At 49.6% G+C, this 22,543-nt stretch overlaps 1 protein-coding gene across 1 annotated transcript in view; it reads left to right on the forward strand.

The window, feature by feature from the left end:
- Positions 1 to 12,744: 12,744 nt before the first annotated feature.
- DOCK5 (dedicator of cytokinesis 5) overlaps positions 12,745 to 22,543 on the forward strand; it is a 77,745-nt gene continuing 67,946 nt past the window's right edge. The window contains exon 1 of the mRNA XM_027718908.2: positions 12,745 to 12,908. Within this exon, the coding sequence (XP_027574709.1) occupies positions 12,866 to 12,908 (43 nt within the window). The 5' untranslated portion in view covers positions 12,745 to 12,865. The remainder of the gene's footprint in view (positions 12,909 to 22,543) is intronic.

Below are 22,543 nucleotides of genomic sequence, written 5' to 3' on the forward strand. Positions count from 1 at the left end.
TTAGCTCTTTTGAACAACATTTGGGATGTTTTCTCCTGGCTAATTGTGGTGTACTACTCCAGCAGTGCTGCTACTGAGGCTGGAATGGTTACATATGGAATTAAACCCGGATTAGTGGCTATCCCTGGGTGTTTTCAGGGTATCACTCTCAGAGTGGGGACTTCAGCCCAGTGGAGAATTGTTCCCCACCGTGGATTTTCTAATCCCTGTTTGCACATAACTGACATTTCCCAAGTGGGTGAAGACTGGGAGCAGCCAAGGGATAGATGAGGCTCCAGGAATTTTCCTTTTTCTATTTTTGAAGGAAGGATGGGAAGTCCCTCAGCCTTGGCAAGTGGATCATGAACCTCCTCACCAACCTGCTCCCTGCAGTGCTGAACCAAACCTTTCCATGGTCAGAGGGCTGGAGCTCATCAAATTCCAGCTCCAGGCACCCTCTGCCTCCCCTGAAACAATCCATGGAAGTGGCTGTGGATCAGTCCCCCCCAGCGGGAGCAGGGAGAGCTGAATCACCACATTGAGCAGCCAGAGCTGGGGCTGAAATCCATGGATTTATACCTTGGGATGTGAGAAACCTCCAGAGGCCTCAGTGGTGGCACTGAAGGCACCAATGGGGCTGATTTACAGCTCCTTTGCTTTCCAGTGCAGACTTTGGGCTGGTAATTACAGATATAAGACAGGCACATATTTTCTCTCAGCACAAAAGGCTCCATCCTTTTTGTGCAGTTTTATAATTTGGTTTGTTTTATTTATTTTTTTTTAATTTCTTAAGTAGTGTGTGCCTCTAATTCACATCTAAAGGCTGAATTAATCTTCAGCTGAAGGCTGTCATCTCTCCATTTCTCTTCCCTCACAGGCCTAGAAAAGAATGTGCCTGATTCTGGAATCCCACAGATCTTAATCCTCCACCCTGTTGGGTCAAGCACTTTGTCTTACTCTGATTAGTCTTTGATTAGTGAAGCAATAATCTAATCAAGTCTTCCTGCCTTTCTCTGTGCAGTTTTGATGAACAGATTAATGCCTTTACACTGCTGTGTTAGAGATAAGTATCATTTGGGCTGAATTACTTGGGCAGGGTATTGACAGGCTGTTCCTCTTCCATATCTATCCTAAACTCCCTAATTAAAACCCAGACAAATAGGAAGACAGAGACAAGCTTTTCCTTAGCCACTCCAGCGAGTTACAAGTTGCCAGCAAGTAATTTGATTTTCTTTTGCTTGCTGGGTTGGTTCCTCGCTCCAGGCAGCTCACGGAGCTCTAAATGCCTGGCAACAGTGAGCTGACGTCAGCCCAGCTCTTCTGAGCCCCAGAAATGCAGTGCCTGGCCAGGGAGCTCTCCTTGGAGGGTCCTCTTGAAGGGCCAGGCTGGGTCTGACATTTCCTGGGAGCAGAGAAGTGAAAATATGAAGCTCGGTGTGGGTAGAGAGGGGGGTACAACCAGGGCTGCTGGTGGGTGTGAGGGCAAGGAGCTGGGCACAGCTCTTCCCACAGGACTAAGTGATTCCTTCTCACCCAGTGGCACCTTCTGTGCCCAGCAAAGTGGCAGAGCCAGTGTCCTGCACAGAGCAAAACAGTTCCCTGCAAGGCAGTGCTTCCCAGTGCTTCCCAGTGCTTCCCAGTGCTTCCCAGTGCTTCCCAGGAGCTGTGGAGTGAGCTGCCCCTCAGCCAGCTGGCAGCACCTCACCCCAGTGCCTCCCGTCCTCCTGGGCTCCAAAAGGGACTCAGAATGTGGAGTTTTATCCCAGATAAATGAATATCTGTGTGTGGCACCTTGGAGGCTGGCACAGTGTCCCGAGAGGAGCTCGCACAGGGGGTTTGTTACAGGGCTGGGAAGTTTATCAGCAGGGTGGGGGGTTCAAAACCCAAAGCTTAAGTGACTGTTAAAATTTCAGGCTGTCACTGATGGCTTTGAAAAGTGAAGATCTGGGTGTAGGTGGTGTGCAGAGAGTCCTGACAGAGCATCCTGACAGAGAATCCTGACAGAACACCCTGACAGAGAATCGTGACAGAGCATCCTGACAGAGAATCCTGGCAGAGAATCCTGACAGAGCATCCTGACAGAGCATCCTGACAGAGCATCCTGACAAAGGATCCTGACAGAGGATCCTGACAGAGCATCCTGACAGAGAATCCTGACAGAGCATCCTGACAGAGCATCCTGACAGAGAATCCTGGCAGAGAATCCTGACAGAGAATCCTGACAGAGCATCCTGACAGAGCATCCTGACAGAGGATCCTGACAGAGAATCCTGACAGAGAATCCTGACAGAGGATCCTGACAGAGCATCCTGACAGAGCATCCTGACAGAGCATCCTGACAGAGAATCCTGGCAGAGAATCCTGACAGAGAATCCTGACAGAGCATCCTGACAGAGCATCCTGACAGAGGATCCTGACAGAGAATCCTGACAGAGAATCCTGACAGAGTCCTGACAGAGCATCCTGACAGAGCATCCTGACAGAGAATCCTGGTAGAGAATCCTGACAGAGAATCCTGACAGAGGATCCTGACAGAGCATCCTGACAGAGCATCCTGACAGAGCATCCTGACAAAGGATCCTGACAGAGGATCCTGACAGAGCATCCTGACAAAGGATCCTGACAGAGGATCCTGACAGAGCATCCTGACAGAGCATCCTGACAGAGCATCCTGACAGAGCATGACTCTGCAAACGCCCTTTCTGTCGCTGCTCAGCAAATGCTGAGAGAACTCAAGGCCGGTTTTCTCTCCCCTTCTGTCTCTGTGCTGCAGGAGGGAGATTTTCATGCAGGGGAACATCACTGCAGCATTTGAACCCCACACATCACACCTCTTGTTGCTGCTGCTCTTGGCAGAAATACCCGAGGCCAGCGAGGAGAGAACAGCAGGACCCGGAGCCCTGCAGGACCCGAAGCCCCGCAAACCGCTGCTTCTCCCCGGATTTACGCGGGGCTCTGCCCATCCCTCCCCTTTGGCTGCTGCCAGGGAGCCGGCCCGCGGGTCCCGAATCTCTCAGGCCGTGCCGAAGCCGGGCCAGCAGCCGTGCAGGGCTGTTCCCCCCCGCTCTGCAGTGCAGAGCATCCCCTCCCGCAGCGCCGGGGCTGCTCGGGGCTGGGGCTGGGGCTGCTCCGCGCCGGTGGCTTGGTGGCATCTAGTGTTGAACTCCTGCAACAGCGGCTTTGGGGCCGCAGGAACCGCCTGGGCTTCGGAGATGAAGCGGTTTAGGTCTCTTTTTATGGAGGGTATCAGCTCCCAGCCGAGGCTTGGAGGCTCAGACCTCTTAAAAGCACCCCCGGGACAAGGGGGATGGGGCTGAGTTGAAGGATGGGAGGGTTAGGTGGGATATTGGGTGGAAATTCTTCCCTGGGAGGGTGGGGAGGGGCTGGGATGGAATTCCCATCCCTGGGAAGTGTCCAAGGCCAGGTTGGAGCAACCTGGGCTAGTGGGAGGTGTTCCTGCCCATGGCAGGGGGTGGCACTGGATGGGCTTTAAGTTCCCTTCCAACCCACATCATCCCATGACTCGACGGTTTCCAACACCCTCCTCCTCCCTACCTTGATTTCGCCTTTGATGTGGGTATTTAATGAGTCCTTTCTCCAACTTTGATCATTAGTTCTCATTGTTTGTGAGCACTAATCCCCACTCCTCCACAGCAGAGATTTTCCCCTCCCAGGACAGTAATAAAAGTTTTGCAAGGAGGGAGCACCAAGCCCTGCTCCCTTTTTCCTCTTTTTTGGTCCCCTTTCCACCAGAAAAAAGCTCTACATCCAGCATATTGCACCCTGTGGCTGATTTACTGCCCAGAGCCAGCACAGAACCTTCTCTTGAAGCTACAAAACCTTGAATATCATCCAATCTTGAGTTCTTAGAACGGAAAGATTCCCGGGAAAATCAAACCTCTGGAGAATCACAACTGAACCTGCCATCACAATGAATTTCCTTTAAAAATTAAAGCCTATTTCCAGCCAGAGAGAACTGATTTGCAGAGGACATTTGGAGCTCTCCAGTCCCTTATCAGCAGCACTGCAAGCAGCAGGCAGTTCCCAAGGAAAAGAGATTATTGTGTCGCTATTGTCTCTCAATTTTGGTTCCCTGTATTGGGAATAGGTCTCTTTCCCCTTTTTCAATGGGACAAAAGGGAAATAAAGTCGAATTAAAAAAAAAATAGAAAGATAAAACTCATAACAAGAGTCAGTACTGGATGAATGGAGACATTTTTAGGGCTCTGGATGTATCAATTCTGTGCTCCTTTATTCCTATGCAAATGGAACTGAGTCATAAGAAGCCTACAGACTTTTTTATTCTAAATTCTGCATCGTGTAATGAACTTTGTGCTCATTCAGAGCATTTCCTACCAAGATCTCTAAGCTGCTTCTGCAAATAAATCAAACCCTGCAAGTAAATACAGGGGGTTTACAGCAACAAGCTGCATCCAGAGCCCTTAAATTGCACATTAAAACTTGGGAAGAATTGAGCAGAACCATTAATTGTTTGCAACCAAATAAAGCACAGCCAGAGCTTTAAAGCTCCACACTGAGTGGAGATGAGTCTGAGCCACAGAATATGTGTGTGGGTATTAAATTGGGGGATTCTTTGGTCCTTTATTGTCTAGAAACTGCAGCATTTAGTGTCAGCTGGAGCTCAGCAGTTCTAAGATCTTGATTTTATTTTCCTTTTTGTCAGCATTGCTTTGTCATTTGAGAAAGAATTATAACTCCTGTGAGAAATAATTATAGTTCCTGTGAGAAATAATCATAATTCCTGGGAGATCAGAGTCAGATCCTGGCACTGGTGCTGCTCTCTGACCTGGATCTACATCTTCCCATCCCAAACCAAACGCCTGGGACTTTTTTTTGGGGGAAGAAGCAACTTCTGAACCAAGGCAAAGTCATCCTGTTTGTTGTAAAAGGCATTGGAATTCCTTAGGAAAAACACTCTGCTCCTCTACAGGGCTCCTTCTTGGCTGGAGAGGGACTTGGGACAAGGGAATGGAGGGACAGGACAAGGGGGAATGGCCTTGAGATGGAGGAGGGAAGGTTTAGATGGGATATTGGGAAGGAATTCCTCCCTGGGAGGGTGGGGAGGGGCTGGGATGGAATTCCCAGAGAAGCTGTGGCTGCCCCATCCCTGGAAGTGTCCAAGGCCAGGTAGGATTTAGAGCAACCTGGGCTGGTGGGAGGTGTCCCAGCCCATGACAGAGGGTGGAACTGGATGATTTTTACAGTCCCTTCCAACCCAAACCATTCCATGACTCTGATTCCATGTAATGGGCTTCCAGTTTAAAGAGCTGGGTTTGGCTTGCTGCCCTCCTGACCTGCCAAAATCAGGGCCTTAATTTTATAGTAACATTAAATTTTATAGTAACACCGAATTTTATAGGAACACTTGTCATATCTAAACTTCCCAGGAGCACAGGAAGCAAACAAACAGTGCTTTTAAAAAAAGGGAATCATGGATTGCAGCCTGCTGAAGGCAACAACTCCTAAGAATTATTGGGAGCTCGTTTCCAGCCTTGGAAATGGTGATTAAATCTGACCACACACACCTCCCACCCCCCACCCCTGCTGAGGGCACTTTCGGGAAGAAGCTCTTCAGACATTAAAGATGTAAGAGCTGCATTAAACATAAAAGAGTCGATAGCCAGGGCTCAGCTGTGATGGATGGACTCTGCCAGGGGCTCCTCCTCACAGGCACTTTGGAATGAGCCAGTGATTCCGAATGAAAATGCCTGCCAGGGCTTCCTGCTGTTCTTCAGCAAGTTTGCAGATGACACCAAGCTGGGGGGGAGTGTGGATCAGCTGGAAGGCAGGAGGGCTCTGCAGAGGGACCTGGCCAGGCTGGATCCATGGGCTGATTCCAAGGGGATGAGGTTCCCCAAGGCCAAGGGCCGGGTCCTGCCCTTTGGCCACAACAACCCCCGGCAGCCCCACGGGCTGGGCCAGAGGGGCTGGAGAGCAGCCAGGCAGGAAGGGAGCTGGGAGTGGGGATGGACAGGGAGCTGAACAGGAGCCAGAGTGTGCCCAGGGGGACAAGGAGGCCAATGGATCCTGGCCTGGCTCAGGAACAGGGTGGCCAACAGGGCCAGGGAAGTGATTCTGCCCCTGGACTCAGTGCTGGGGAGGCCACCCCTGGAGTGCTGTGTCCAGCTCTGGGCCCTCAGCTCAGGAAGGACATGGAGGGGCTGGAGCAGGGCCAGAGAAGGGCAACAAGGCTGGGGAAGGGACTGGAGCACAAGTGCTGGGAGGAGAGGCTGAGGGAGCTGGGGGGGCTCAGCCTGGAGAAGAGGAGGCTCAGGGGAGACCTCCTCACTCTCTGCAACTCCCTGACAGGAGGGGGGAGCCAGGGGGGGGTTGGTCTCTTTTCCCAGGCAACCATCAGCAAGACAAGAGGGCTGGGTCTGCAGCTGTGCCAGGGGAGGGTTAGGTTGGAGATTAGGAAGAATTTCTTTGCAGAGAGGGTGCTCAGCCATTGGAATGGGCTGCCCAGGGAAGGGGGGGATTCTCCATCCCTGGAGGTTTTTAAGCAGAGACTGGATGTGGCATCAGTGCCATGGGCTGGGAACCACGGCGGGGTTGGATCAAGGGTTGGACTGGATGATCTCGGAGGTCCCTTCCAACCCAGCTGATTCTGTGATTCTGTGATTCTGTGATTCTGTGATTCTATGATTGTATGATTCTGTGATTCTATGATCTTCCACATGACCTGGGAGAGGAGGGAGGAGCAGGAGCACAAAGCTACAACATAAATTCCAGGTTTGCAGGTCTTGCTTTGGTGCAGCTGTGCCATGGTGGCTCCATCCTCAGGAGCAGAGGGGCAGGAATAAGGGAAACTCTGAAAACTGGGTTCCTACTGGTGTAAATAAGCAGAGTTTTTGGCTAAAACACCAAAAACCTGGCTGAATTTTTCATCTCATTTTCCTGAGCGTCGCTCCTGCCCATCCCTCAGCTCCTCGAGTGTTGGCCAAACACCTTTTTGTCTTCAAGTGCTAAACCCAATTTGCAGCCAGTAATTCTGTATTCCCTCACCTTTCCCTTTACCCTTCAGCCTTTCCCAGGGAAATGTCTCTCATGGGTCACTGAAAAATGCCCCAGGAGCAGCAATGGCAGAGTTTATCCTTCCAGCAGGAGATCAGCTGAGCTCTGTTGTGTGTCAGTGATTATAAAAACCAGTTGAATTTTCCAAGGTAAACAGGAGCCATATAACATAATAAGCCCCCCCAGTACCTGAACATTGGAATTAAGTATTTTATCAGCCATAAATTTCCACAAAACATTTATCTCCCCAGTAATTACTCAAGAACTGACAAGAGGGTAATGAGAATTAAGGGACAAAACTGACATTATTATACAAAGATTTGCCTCCTTTGGGTAACAAAAACCACGCAGTGAAATATTCAGATCTAACGTAGCTGGGCCATAAGATTTTCAGATAATATGTTAAATATTGTTCCATGTCAAAACATGCACAGGCAGATGGAAAACCCCACTGTTTACTCCTATTTGTGCTGTAGGTATTTGCATATTTAATTGCTTATTTACCCTACTCTGCTGCTTTTTATTTATGGATTGTGCAGGTGGTTGAAAATTAAGAGTCCACTTCTTACCAGCCCTGCTCATTCATCTTCTAGAGGGATTGACTGATTAAATTAATGAGCAGATGGCTTTACTTGTAGTTTTTAGTTGGTTTTAGTATTTATTTTTTTTTTCTCTCCACGGTTTCCACATCCTTTCTCTTGCTTTAATGGAAACTGGTTGATTTATTTCTTTAGGTATTTATATTTCCTTATTAAAGAGCCATCTTTTCTGGTGGTGTAAACACAGAACCCGGCTCGACAGGATCCGGGCTGGTGACTGCAACAGTTCTGAAGTGTTTTCCCAGGAAAATCCTTTTTATTTTCTTTATTTTCGGTTCGGTGAAGCTTCAGTCCTTGCAGTTCTTATCTGGACACAGGAGGGCACTCGAATTCCGTTTCTTGAACTTCAGTTCCGCCACAAAAATAAAGAAACGTCACTTAAACGAGACTTAAGAATCTCGAACGACTCTTAACTTCACCTTTGGAAATGTTAAATTTAGAGAAAGCTTTTATTTCAGCGCTCTGAATATCCGCAAAGATGCTTCCCTTTCAGCTATAAAAGACCCGGGAGAAATGGGATTTTTAGTGCATTAAAAATGGGAATGAACCTTAGTCACCCAAATTCTCTCCAGCTCTTGGTCTGTACCGTGACCCCCCGAACCGTGGGGTTGATGTGGTTAAGAGTTACACTTAGAATTTAACTATTTATCCTGCTCAGGGTAGAGAAGAACAGGGTCCAGCCTGTTCACAATCAACCAACTTGAGCAGTAAAAGAAAGAAAAAGAGAAGGGAAACCTGTATTTGGTGATATAAAATGAAATAAAAGCCTTTCTGAACTAAATCTGCTTTCAGTGAGGGCTGGGCTTGCTTCCTTCACATGCCCCTGACATCTGCAAATCATTAAATTTAATGAAACATCCACCACCTTTCCCTTCTTAAAACCAGCCCCTCCAGTTGCTACTTGTCTCTCTTTTCATGCTTTGCTCTGGTTTTCATTCGCTGCCAAGAATCTGGTTTTTACCTGGGTTGGAAAAAAACTGGCCCAGCTCAGGATCCCAAAGGAAAATCAAGGTTCTGGGCTCTCATTTCCACTCCTGATGGGAGACCCCTCAGCCAGAACTCAGGTGGCCTCACAAAAACTCGGCAGGAAACTTCTCTTCTTGAATAATCTGGCCCCAAATCGTGTTCCCCAGTCTTGCCATCTCCAAGGTACCACTCACCAAAAGCTGCTCCTCCTCTTTATTTGGGATGAGGCCACACAAATCCAGGCCCAAAAGGGAGGTGAAAAGGGGAGAAAGGGAGACTGTCTTGCTCAGGAAAGCAGCAGCCGGTTTTCTCTTGCTGAGGAGGGGAATTTGAACTGATTTTGGGGGGTCAGCACACCTGGAACTTCAGCAAGGAACGTTTCACTCAAAGCACTGAAGCTTGCACAAGAGCAGCACTTCAGGTGTTGTTAGAGCAGCTCTGGAGGGGTGGATGGAGCGTTCCCTGGATGGAGGAGTGGATGGAGTGATCCCTGGGTGGAGTGTTCCCTGGATGGAGCGTTCCCTGGATGGAGTGGTGGATGGAATGGTGGAAGGAGTGTTCCCTGGATGGAGTGGTGGATGGAATGGTGGATGGAGTGTTCCCTGGGTGGAGTGTTCCCTGGATGGAATGGTGGAAGGAGTGTTCCCTGGATGGAGGGGTGGATGGAATGGTGGATGGAGTGTTCCCTGGGTGGAGTGTTCCCTGGATGGAATGGTGGATGGAGTGTTCCCTGGATGGAGGGGTGGATGGAATGGTGGATGGAGTGGTGGAAGGAGTGTTCCCTGGATGGAATGGTGGATGAAATGGTGGAAGGAGTGTTCCCTGGATGGAGGAGTGGATGGAGTGATCCCTGGGTGGAGTGTTCCCTGGATGGAGTGGTGGATGGAGTATTCCCTGGATGGAAGGCAATGCAGGATAACACCAAAAAACCAGCCTCCTCTGCACCTCCTGTCGCCATACTCTGCAAAAAGGACCCAGAAAAGCCATATCCCAGTGGGAGCAGGGAGTATTTGGCAATCCAGGTGCTCCAAGATCAGCCCTGGGACAACCATCGTGATTAACTGCCTTGACAGCCCAGTCACTGCTCCTTCTGGTCAAGTTTCAAAGCACTTTAATGATACATTTAAATTGAAACAAAATTAAGTTTCCACAAACAGACTCTGTGTGGATCTTCCAGCACAAAAGGATTTGCAAAATGCATAAATATTTCCTCTTCTCAAGCCTTGGATTCCCCCACGCCGTGTGTTGTGTGCTCTCTGGGAGCCCCCAGCCCTGCCCAGAAACACAAGGACTCCCTTTAGTGGCCCCACTCAACCTTTAACCGGAGGAACTGGAGGGTTTTGGGCACAAAAAACCCCTGATTTTCTGTGCCAGCACAACATCTGAGCAGGGCTGGCTGTGGTGAGTTAGTGTTTTACAAATAACAAATTAGTTAACCAGTTCCAGCTTGCAAATCTTTTCTTGCTTTCCCTACGTCCTGCCCTGACACCCTCTGAAGGTGTTTTTGTCCCCGACACCCTCTGAAGGTGTTTTTGTCCCCGACACCCTCTGAAGGTGTTTTTGTCCCCGACACCCTCTGAAGGTGCTGTTTGAGCTTTCAAAGAGCCCGTTGAACCTCTGGGGCTCCAGATGTGCACACACATCCCAGCACATCTGGGAGCACCTCAGCTGTGCCAGGAGATCCAAACATCATTTTAGGGAAGGGCTGGGCTCTCTGCTGGAAACTGGGTGGAACATGACGGGTGAGTAACACCCTGTGTGTGACAAATTCATGGGCCACACGTTCTTGAGAGATGACAGATCACTGGGCATTGTTAAAAAACCCAGTGTATTGTACACTGAGACTGTGCTACTTGTCATATCCAGTGTCCTTGAGTGCAACTTTCTGCTGGCAAAGGACAAGTTTACTTGTTACAGCAAATTACCCATAATTAATCCTTATTTATATTGCTCTGCCCCTCAGAGGCACCAGAGAAGATGAAGGAAAATAAACTTACTGGAAACACAGGGGGGAGAGGACACAGTGTGGAAAACTGTGCTGGCCATGCAAGGCTGGGGGTGTGAGGGATCCAAAGGGATCTGCCCAGGGCACCCCAAGAGCTGAGCAATAACACTCCCTAACGCCTCTCACTTGGGATGGAAAATGATAAAAAATAGCCTCTCCCCAGATTTTCACGCTTTAGTGCAAGGAAACAGGTGAGTAGGTGTTAAAATACTCTGAATTATCCTGGTTGTCACTGCTTTCCCCAGACAGGGAAGGTGTCCTGCCCACGGCAGGGGGGTGGAACTGGGTGATATTTAAGGTCCCTCCAACCCAACCCAACCCATTCCATGATTCTGGGGGCTCTAATAAAAACCAGATCCAGTGACTTATGGCTCCAGAGAGATGATGAGAAGCTGGATCTCCCCTAATGCTGGCTGGACAACCTGCCACCGGGATTTGCTCCATCCAGGGTGTGAGTGGGTGTTCCCGAGCATCCCTCTGCCAGGAATCTGCCCCCACAGCCTGAATTCAAAAGGATCACTATGATAAAGTGAACACAGAGGTATACTACTCCTCTCATTTCCTAAACTTAAAAAAGCAGGAGTTGAACCTACACAAAAGGAATCAAAATCCTTCATGCTCCCTTTATATTATTGTCTAGTAAGGTCAGCTAATTAAGCTATCGGGCCCATACCCCGAAAATGATGGTTCAACTCCTTCCCCTACTAATGAATCCCCAAGCTAAATTAATCTCCACAGCAAGTTTACTCCTAGGAACCACTATTACAATCTCAGGTAAGCACTGGATGATAGCATGGGTCGGCCTGGAGATTAACACCTTAGCTATTCTTCTTTTAATCTCAAAGAGCCATCAGCCACCAGCTGTTGAAGCTTCTACCAAACACTTTCTAATTCCAGCAGCTGCATCAACACTACTCCTGTTCTCTAGTATGACCAACACATGATTCTCTGGCAGTGAGACATCACCCAACTAACCCACCCTGTACCGTGCATACTACTGACAACTGCAATTTCAATTAAACCAGGCTTAGTCCCACCTCATTTCTGATTTCCAGAAGTCCTTCGAGGTTCAACCCTAATGACGTGTCTCTGACTAGCCACAGTGAGAGATCCAGCCGGGCTGGCTCTGCCCCGAGCTCCAGCCCGGCCCTGCAGGACCCAGGTCATGCCCAGCTGGTCCCCGTGTGTCCACCTGGGAATCCTTCACCGTGTCCCAGCTCCCGGCACCGCAGGGAAAGGGGGGATTTGGCGTCACCGAGCGCCAAGTGGGGCTCTGGAACATCGAGTCTCCTGCAAAGCGCAGCCCTGGGAGCGCTTCCCAGATTCCTGGAGTACTTCTGAAGCAACCCCTTTGTTTTCTTAGCTATTAATGAATTACTCTGAAAAAACGGAGCAGCCTCGGAGCGAGCCGGTGCGGTGGAAGGTGTCCCTGCCCGGGGTGCAACGAGAGGGGCTTTAAGGTCCCTTCCAACCCAAACCGTCCCCTGCTTCTATGGGATCACAGAATATCCCGAGCTGGGAGGGACCCACCGGGATCACGGAGTCCAACTCCCGGCTCCGCACAGGACCCCCCAAAAAACCCCCCAAACGTTTCCCAAACGCTTTTTCCCAGGCAGACTTCGTGCTGCCACCGCTGCCCTGGGGACCCTGTCCAGGAAAAAACCCTTTTCCTGATCTCCAACCCACGGCCGGTCCTGTGACAAAACCCCCGATTTGGGGCTGACGGGGGGGGGCTTTTTCCGCGCTCCTCCACATCGGATGCTCCCCTGAAACCATTCCCCTCCCTGCCCTGCCTCTCCCCGGGGGATTTATCCAGCCTTTCCCGACCTTCCCTGCCTCTCCCCGGGGGATTTATCCAGCCTTTCCCGACCTTCCCCGCCGTGTCCCGCAGCTCGGGGCGGTGCCGCGCGGGGGGCAGGTGATGCCCGGCGGGGCGGGGAGAGGAGCCACCTCCTCTTCCTCCTCCTCCTCCTCCTCTTTCTTCCTCCTCCCTCCCCTGCTCCGGGCGCAGCGGGGGAGGCAGCAAAGTTGGGCGTTTGCCGGGTAGTTTTTCTGGGTTTGTTTTTTTTTTTTTTTTTTTTTTTTTTTTTTTTTTTTTTTTTTTTTTTTTTTTTTTTTTTTTTTTGGTTTGGACAAGTTCGGGAGCGTTTCGGAGCATGGAGGAGCAGCCCGGGGTGTCGCGCCCCCGACAGCAGCGCGGGGAGGCGGCGGGCGAGGGGCTGCGGTGACCGAGACCCCCCGAGCCCCCCGAGCCCAGCCCAGCGCTGGGAAAGCCGCCGGCATGGCCCGCTGGATCCCCACCAAGCGGGAGAAGTACGGGGTCGGTGAGTGCCAGCCGGGACCCCCCGTGCGTCCCTTCCCCTTCCCTTCCCCTTCCCTTCCCTTCCCAAACCTTCCCTTCCCAAACCTTCCCTTCCCAAACCTTCCCTTCCCAAACCTTCCCTTCCCAAACCTTCCCTTCCCAAACCTTCCCAAACCTTCCCAAACCTTCCCTTCCCAAACCTTCCCTTTCCCTCGCATCTCCCTGTGCACTTTGGTGGTTCTTTGCTATTCCCAAGGTGTTCGCTCCCCGAATCCTTAGGGATGGGATGGAGGTGTGTGCCCAGCTCGCACCCCGGGCAGCTCCGGGAATGCCTCAAGTTCCGGGCTGGCCGCTGGAATTGTGCTTCTCCGTCCGGATTTCCACCGGGGAGAGCTCCGGGCACGGCACTAGAAACGCCTCCTGCTGTCCCCAAAGGATGTGGCTCCGAAAGGTGGTGGCAGGATAAGGAGGTTGTAAGGGCCAAATTTAGGGTTGTGGGTGCCACCTCTGCCAGGGGCTGGGAGTCCTGACAGAGGGTGAGGAGTGGTGAAAGCTGGGCTGGAAGTGTCCAAGGCCACGTTGGAGCAACCTGGGCTGGTGGAAGGTGTCCCTGCCCATGGCAGGGGGTGGCACTGGATGGGATTTAAGGTCCCTTCCAACCCAAACCATTCCAGGATTCCATGGTAATTTATTAACACCCTGCCCTGTCCCCCCTGATGTTTAAAAGGAGATTGTTTGGTGCTGCTGGCTCGTTTTTCTCTAGGAGGAAATAACCCCTGGGGTTGCTGATAAAAGTTCTGCTTTTCTTGAGAGTTTGACAAATTGAAACCCGCAGTTTTGAGGTTGGCTGGTGAGAGTTGGGCAGAGAACACTCGACAGGAAACCACTAATGACATAAAACAGCTTCTGGTCGTTGGTTTTAATGAAGGGTGATCTTCTCTGCCACTTCTGTGCTCAGCAGTGGATTTCTGGGTGTGAGAAAAAAAATTAGTAATTTCATGCTTGCAAAGTGGTAATTCCCTGAACTCCCTCGAGGCTGTTCAATCCGTGAGTTTGGAGGTGAAAAACCTTCATCTTGCACGATTTTCAGAGAGTGAATTGGAGTGGAAGTTACCTCCTGCTTTCCAAGTGGCTTTGCAGGGAAGCAGCTCCCTTCTCTCAGGGCTAAAGCTGCAGAGATCTTCCACCCAGCACAGCCTTATCTACTTTCTCCAGGTAACTGGGAGGGTGTGGAGGGTTGTACACCCTGAACTTTGCTTCTTTCTGTGTAGGGAACAGCCCACAGGGTTTCTCTGTGGCAGAGTGTGTGTGTGTGGCTCAGGGAGATGACTCCCAGCATCTGCAACTTCCAAACTTTGCTGCTGTAATCAGGTAAACTCTGTCCTGCTGGTTTGTTTGGCTCTGCTGGATCGTGCTGAGGGTTTTTCCAAGCACACCTCTGAGCAGGGCTGTTCTCCAGCCCGGGATGGCCTTGGGCAGTGGGATGAATCAGAGGCACTCCTCTCTCTTCCTTTTTATTAGCTTCCGGGGGGAGTTTTTTGTGCTGCCCTGAGCCAGCTGCTGGTTGTGACAGCTCCTCTCCCACAAAAGGGCACTGGCTCCTGAGTAAGCAGGGTGGAGGGAAAAACTGCCTCTTGCCTTCTGCTTGCACTCCAGAAGTGTGGGATGGGATGGGATGTGTTCCCTGCCAGGATGTTGCTCTCCCTGGGTCTGTAAGGCTGCAGCTCTGGGGTTTTCACTGCTGAGGTTGATCCCCAGGCAGGAAAGAGAATAATTCCTGCAGTGCCTGGCTCTGTCAGGCCGTGTTGGACACATGGCACTGATGGAATCAGTGTGGTGTTTGCAGGCTGGACAGTTGCTGATCCACAAGTGTGTCCTGTGCTGTGCTCAAGGGATCCATCCTCACTGGTTTGGGGCTCACTTGGAAGGAGTTGATGAGGATTCAGAGGGAAGTTTGAGCTCCTTGGGCTGTTAATTGTTACCCCAGGGACCTGTTAGTGCCAGTCCTTGAGGTGGGAATGGCCTGGGTTGTGTGATACAGGCCATGGGATGGTGACAACTTCCACCCACTTGGGAAGGGTGAAAACACAACTTCATTCTTTCCAGAAAGAAAAGACTGGGAGGGGAATCTTATCAATCCATATAAATATTTCCAAGGGGTGTCAGGATGGTGCCAGGCTCTGTTCAGTGGTGCCCTGTGACAGGACAAGGAGTGATGTCCATAATTTAAAACACAAGTTCCACCTCAACAGGAGGCAGAACTTCTTTCCATGGAAGTGGCAGAGCCCTGGAACAGCTGCCCAGGGAGGGTGTGGAGTCTCTGGAGACATCCCAAACCCACCTGGACGTGTCCCTGTGTCACCTGGGCAGGGGAGGTGGGCTGGGTGATCTCCAGAGGGCCTTTCCAACCCTAAATGTTCTGGGATTCTGTGAAAGAACCCACCCCATTGTGTTTGTTGGTGATTTCTGCCTTAGAAATTACTGCAGAACTGCTTGCATTTATTTTAAACCCAGCCCTGGAAGTCATGCCAGTGCAGTCAGAAATTCCCAGAAGTGACCAATGTGATTCAATGTCACTTGTCTGAGGGGGTTTTTTGGGGTTTTTTGTGGTTTTTTTTTTTGCACTTCAGAATGGTTTGTGTCCTCGATTATATTTTACAGATTCCTGGATGGGGGGTTCCAATTGATTTGCTGCCTTTTAGTTTGGCCCTGAACTGGTTAAAGCTGGAGGGTGGGCTGGGACAGGTGGCACATGGGCCAGGCTTGGGAGTGCAACGTTGGGAATGGCAGCATTTTTAGGGAAATGTGAGAGATTTGGTGAGAGACAAATGGTTGAGAGCTTCTCACTTGCAGTGAATTTTCCCCCAAGTGCCAGATGGGCCTTTGGAAGCTGCAGCCTCGTGAAGGGAGCAGCTGATGGGCAGCATCTTGTCTCTTTGAGCAACAAGATTGGCTGGGTCTTCCTGAGCTTCCTTGCAACAGCCCTCACCTCATTTAGGAATCAAAGTTGCCACCTGGTGCATCCTCTTTGACAGCTGATTAGTTTTGGGGCCAAACTGAAGGAAATAAGCTTTTCTTGTCCAGTGCTTCTCTGAAAAGCAGGTTGTCGTGTGCAGAATGCCTTTCACTCCAGCTCCTTTCAGTCAAAAGACTGCACTGAAGGAAAGAACACCTGAATTACTCCCTGTGATTTTTAATTTTCATTATCTACTTGTTTTAAAATTAGAGCATAGGAAGGTAATTACATTGTTGATTCCTTTTCTGCTGGCAGTAACATGGGTTTGCATTAACTAACTTTTAAGTACTACACTTGAGTTTTTAAAAGCAATTCTGTCATTAGTCATCAGCTGTTCTTAACATCTAAGTGGCCTTTGTGGACTGGGGAAGACTTAATGGGATGAGAGAACCTGGAGTCTGTGGAATCATAAATTAATCCATTATAAGTTGATTATAAACAAGCAATCAGAGCCCTTTTTTCACTCCTTCCTGCAGGCAGGAGCTGTTGTGCTGAGCCAGGGCAGGGAGCTGACCCAGCTCCAAACCAGTTCAGAAAAGCAAGGGCTGGTTTTTCAGCCAGGGTGGTTTCCAGGGCACTGGAATGATGGATCAGCTACAAGTGCTTTATGTGTCACCAACAGTTCAGCAGGACAGGGACAGGATGGGAAGTGTTTGTTCATAATAATGCAGCTTGATCTGCTCAGTCAAAACACAGACATGATCCTCCAGAGGCAGGAATTATTCACTGAGGTTTTGTTGGAAGAGCTTTGAGACGTGAAGCCCAGAGGAGTTTGGGTTTTGGGGGAAGTGGTGGGATGGTGAAGATGGTGGGAAGCACTGGGAGATTCCATTCCCTGAGGGAATGGCTGGAGCTGTGCCAGGGCAGGGGCAGGTTGGATCTCAGGGAAAGGTTCTTCCCCCAGAGGGTGGTTGGCACTGACCAGGCTCCCCAGGGCAGTGGGCACAGCCCCAAGGCTGCCAGAGCTCCAGGAGGGTTTGGACAACTCTCTGTGGGACAGGGTGGGATTTTGGGGTGTCTGTGCAGGGCCAGGGGTTGGACTGGATGATCCTTGGGGGTCCCTTCCAGCTCAGGATATTTGATGGTTCTACAACCCTCATTTTCGGGGTATTTTTGGCTCTTTCCCAGAGCTGGGGAAGGAGCAGGCAGATGATCATGCTGGACCTCTGACAGGTAATTCCCTCTGTCAGGTGCTGGTGGCCTCTCAAACCCATTCCACTTTTCCTTGCTCAGGTCACAGGACTGTTCTCATGGCAGAGAAGTGTTTGCTTTGTCCAAATCCCCCGTGGTGCTTTGGTCCCAATCAGCTGCCTCACATCTTAGGAACGGCACTTGTAGCTGATCCATCATTCCAGTGCCCTGGAAACCACCCTGGCTGAAAAAACAGCCCTTGCTTTTCTGAACTGGTTTGGAGCTGGGTCAGCTCCCTGCCCTGGCTCAGCACAACAGCTCCTGCCTGCAGGAAGGAGTGAAAAAAGGGCTCTGATTGCTTGTTTATAATCAACTTAGAATGGATTAATTTAGGATTCCACAGACTCCAGGCTCTCTCATCCCATTAACAGTCTTCCCCAGTAATGTCTCAAGTGTGCCCCAGTGCCTGGCAGCCAGGGGTGTGATTTCTGTGAGGGGAGATGCCAAGGGGCAGAGTTGCTGCACAGGGAGATTTTCCTGCTTTGATTTGGGAGCATTTCTGGGCCATCAGGTCTTGGCTCCCTGTTCCAGTCCCACCCACCTGCGGGGTTGTCTGGACAGACAGCGTGTGATCAAAGGGTTTCACAGGAGTTCAGCGTGTCAAATTAGAGCAAAATTCACATTTGCTTCGACTTGCTGGCCTGCCCTTCCTGCAGGATGCCTCTGCCTTGGCACTCCAGGCCACTGTGGTGGCTCCAGAAGGATGGAGGAGCCCCTTCCTTCTGCAGGAGGGACCATCTTCCTCTGCATAGAAACACCCTAGAACTGCTCATTTCCCCCTCCATTTGCTTTATTATGATTTATGGCTAAAAAGTTGTCGTGTTGGTAGAAATAGAACAGAAATAGAGGAGCAGATTTCCAACAGGGAAAAGCAAACTCTTGGCATTGCTGAGACCAGAAAGTTTTGTCTCTTTGGAGTAGCACATGACACTGTGTGAAGATTATTTGTATATATGTGTTATATGTAATAGTGACATTTTATTTCTGATTAATTTCTGACTTTTTGTTGCTGTCTCTGCAGTTTATTTGATGTGAAAGTTGCTTTCGTAGTCCTTCTATTTTTTTTTTTTTTTTAATCCAGTCTGTCTGCTCTGATTTTTTGTGATTTCCATTCTGTTCTTTAAGTCATCCCCTGTGAAACTAATCCTGTGGCCTTCAAAGGCATCACTGACACGAACAAGACTCGTCAACTGGCTCCTTATCTTATTCCTTCTTTGAAAAGAAGTATTTTTCCAAATGTCTGGTGACTTCTGGGTGCTTTAGTTCCTGGGGGTCCACCTTGAATGTTTAGGAATTATCTCAGGGCTCACCTTCAACAGTCCTAAATCCCTTTCTGGAGGCTCTAAATCCTCTCTTGAGGTCTCCAGAACTTGTGGTTGCCTTTTAGAATAAGAATAAAAGTTCCTGAACTGAGGAAAAAAACTCATTGATCTGTTTAATATGCAGATGAGCAGTAAATGTGTAATAATCTTTGTGTATCATTCAGAGGATATTCATTCATTCGTAGCCCTTCTGTGGTCAAACTTGCTGAAGCTCCTTTAATTTGAAAATCAGCATTTTTTTTGCTGTTCAGTTTGCTTCATTGAGGGGTAGGACATTTCTCTCAGCTGGTGCTTTGAAGGAAAATAAAGCCCTGTTTGTGCCAGCACGTTAAAGGCACCCCATGGCCAAGCCTCAAACCTCCTCAGCCCAAGGTCACAAACACATTTATCCCCCTGCTACCAGAATGAGGTGATGCTTTCAAACCCAGTGCTTTTAATTTATAATGCCTGAAATCCTGCAATGGATCTGGGTGCCTTTGCCAGGAAACATGTGCTAATAAAACCAGGCCGTAAATATGAATTACTGAACGGCTCCAGAGGCAGCCAGTTCGTGGTTGCCTCCAAAAACTGATGATTTTGCAGAATTGTGAGTTGGACCAGTGGCTTAAATGATAAAAAGTGTCTTTTTTGGAGCTGTACAGGCTGTACCTCCCAGGGAGATCTCCCTGGAATTGAGGGGGGAGCAGAGTTTGAAGGATTAATTCCTCTGGCAGCCTCTTGGAGCTCTCAGACGGGTGTCTGGCCCCCTGTCATAGAATGCAGCTGAAAAAAGGAGTGGCTGTTCGGTGGAGATTCATTCTTTGGTCACTGACACTCGATTTTTTTGGAGGTGTCGCTGCAATAAAAACAAAACTCATTCTCAGAAGTGCTGAATCTGGGCAAAAAGTTCCTGAGGGTGCAGTGGAGATAAGTTTCCTGCTCTTGGGGAGCTTGGTACTTTGATCCTCTGGCGTAATAAACCCATTTATGACTCGAGCACTGAAGTTCTAAGAGTGGTTCAGAATGTCACAGGTAAGCAGTGGCCAGTTGGTTCTGTAAAAGTGCCTTTTTTTTCCCTTTTTTTTTTCTTTTTTAGGCCTCATTCTTGCAGCACTTCCATCCTCACTGCTCTGATGGAGTGGGGGCTTCAAGCTGCAGAGAGATGGAGCTTTAATGTAAAGGAATAAAGTAGCTCTAGGAAATGAAGGGAAGACCACAAGTGTTTCCAAATTCTTCATCTCCTGGCATCTCTTGCAGTTTTATTAAAACTAATCTGCTTATTGCAACTTTGGGGGTAGTTTGTTCTTCGTTCTTCTGGACAACAAAGGGTTCAGTATTTTTGTTGGGCTTTTTCCTTCCAGTCAACGTTTCCTGCTCCTCATTTTAACTCTTTTCCCCTGTTTCCCATTTTCTTGTTACCTGAGATAGGTGGCAAGGGGAAAAATGCTTTGGGATTGAAGGTCTCTGGAAAGGAGAAGCTGCAAACCAGTTCCTGTTCCTCTGCAGTGCCAGTTCTGGTGTCATTTTGCAGACACAGATCAGTGAACCACAGGCCATTAAGGAGAGTAAATTTGTTATGGAGCCCGTGTTGAATGAGAAGAGCTGGAGGTGCAGAGGCCAAATTAAATCCCTGGGGTTGTGCATGTTAGAAATCCTCCTTTTGGGAGCCCTGCCAGCACCAGGGAGCTCCGGGTTTGCACAGAGGGTTCATCCAGTGGAGGTAAAAACTCCTTGGCAGCACATCCCAGTTTCTCCAAATGCAGTGGGCTGAGCTGTGAATTCTCCTCCTGCAGTTGTGGCAGAGCTCGTGTTCCTCCTCCTGAGCACGTGGATGGAGAGGGGAAGGTGTTGGAGCCTTGGGAATGCTGGTTAAAAATTCCTGCTTGGAATCGGGGTGGGTTTTATTTGCAGCTGGTGAAGTGGGGACCCCTGAGACCCCTGAGCTTTACATTCCCCGTGGGTCTCTCAGCCTGGGTTGGGTGTCAGGAGGAGGAGGTGTGATTGTGCCAGGTGTGATTGTGAGGCCAGCAAGGCACAAGGGTGAAGTTTGAACTCAAATGAACCTGATGGTGCAGAGCAGCCCGTGGGCACAGTTGGACTCTGTGCTCAAACTCCTCAGAGCTCTCATCTCTCCCCCCTCCCTCCCTCTGGAGTGATGCAAACAGCAGAACTCATTAGATAGCAACATTTACAGCTCTCCACAGCAGCATTTCCAAGTTTTCATTCCACTTCCTTTGATGTTTTGCCCAGTAAGAATTAGGACAGTAATTTCAAGCAAATTCAATTAACTCCTTTGAAAGTGCCACACGCCTTCAAGTTGGGGACCAGCTGAGGGGGCCAATTTATCCATGATGGGGTTGGGGTTTGGCTTTCACAAATCTGAGTGAAAATGTCATTGAAACAGTGACTTCTGTGCTTCTGTGAACCCCTTCCTTCGGAGAGATCAACCCCAAGAGTGGCTTTGTGCCCCTTTTCTTCCGAGTCTCTTTGCCCAAAGTGCACAGAGGAAAGGAACACAATATTTTAGGAGCACTGAACTGCAGTGATGCCAACAGGCTGAACACAAACCAGGTTCTGAGCCCTCTAAAACCAATGGCAAAACTTGATTTCTGTGGTCATGTGGTAGTTTTTGGGGTCAGAAGGATCTCTTTAAGGAATAAGACTGTGTTTAAATATATTTTTTGGAGAACACTAATTATTCAGGCTGGCTGTTGCTGCTCAGGTTTCAGAGGGGCAGAATAAAGCTGCAGGGCTTGGAAGGTGGGCACCTTGCACACCAAGCACCCTTTAACCTCCCAGGGTCTCCAAACCCCCTGTCAGGGTGGCACCCAGGAGATGGAGAGGAGCAGGTCCTGAGTGTTGGGAAGGTCACTGTGGCACAGGGAATGGATGTCCTGGGGAGTGGAGGAAGGAAGGAAACACTCAGAGGATGTGCTTTGTGGGATTGGAGCTGGTGACAGATGCAGCTGTGGCAGCACCAGGCTCTGGGGTTGGTGGAGCAGCAGGAACATCTTGGGCACTTTTCTGCTTCATCCTGCTCAGGGTGAGCCTCAGGAGCTGCAGGTTGGTGGCACTGGTTTCTTGGAGGGTGGCTGGAGGAAGTTTGGCTGGATGAAGGGAGGAGCTCCCAGCAGCTGGGTTGGGAAGCCTTTGGTCCAGGAGCACCTTCCAGCTGGGAACTGGAGGGTCTGTTCATCCCCCGGGAACACTGGAGGTTGGTTTGGGATCAGCCACACCTGAAACACAGGCAGCCTTAAAAAACTGCTTGACACTGGGGCTAAACTTCTTCCTTTATCTCCCCTTGTCATGTCTGAACACTGTTAGGGGGACGTTGTTCTCACTGGGGGCAGGAAGGAGACGGATGCTGGGATGCACTGGGAGCTAAAATTAAAGCATTCCTCTAAACCACAGCCTAATTAATCATAGAAGCACAGAATTCCAGCTTGGAACAGACCTCAAGGATCATCTGGCCCAACCTTTCTTGGCAGAACCTCGAAGAACACCTTAAATAGAAAGATATATCAAAGCAACCTGATAAAAGTTTACGAAATCTTCAAGAGGAGAGGCCAGGCTGTTTGATTTTTTCCACCTGTGGGGAACTTTCATGCTGTTCCAAGGAGACTGGAATTGCAGGTCTACTTTTTTGGTTATTTTTTTTTTTTAATTTCTCAAGCACCAGGTTTGGTTGGGTGCTGGATATTCAGGAGCAGGTTGGCTCCCACCCTGACTTATTTCTGCCCTGGCTCACAGCACTCCCTCTCACTGCAGACATCAGCTGAGACAGCTAATGTAGATTAATCCCTTATCTGAGCTCAAAATCCCCAAGGGCCCTTTAGAGTGAAAATAAGAAAAGAAGAAGGGGAGAGCCCAGTGAAGAAAATGTCACAGTGAAAAAGATCTGTGTGTGTTACCTGGATGGAAATTAAACCACACATTTGGGGGGGTCAGTTCCCAGGAATTTGGCTGCTCCCACCCCGAGGGACAAAACAGCTCGTGCTGTGCTCTTGTTGCTGCTGCTGCCCAAATCAGTGTGTTTAGGTGTGTTTTTCCATGCTGTTTGCAGTTTAGGTGCACTCTGAGAACCGAATCTCCTTTATTTTTACACCCCTCCCGTGCTATAAACACTCGGTGATAAACATTTGAGGGGAA

Source organism: Pipra filicauda, unplaced genomic scaffold (genome assembly GCF_003945595.2).
Source record: "Pipra filicauda isolate LSUMZ 115617 unplaced genomic scaffold, ASM394559v2 scaffold498_size1627759_pilon, whole genome shotgun sequence".
In the NCBI taxonomy this organism is placed as follows: domain Eukaryota; kingdom Metazoa; phylum Chordata; class Aves; order Passeriformes; family Pipridae; genus Pipra; species Pipra filicauda.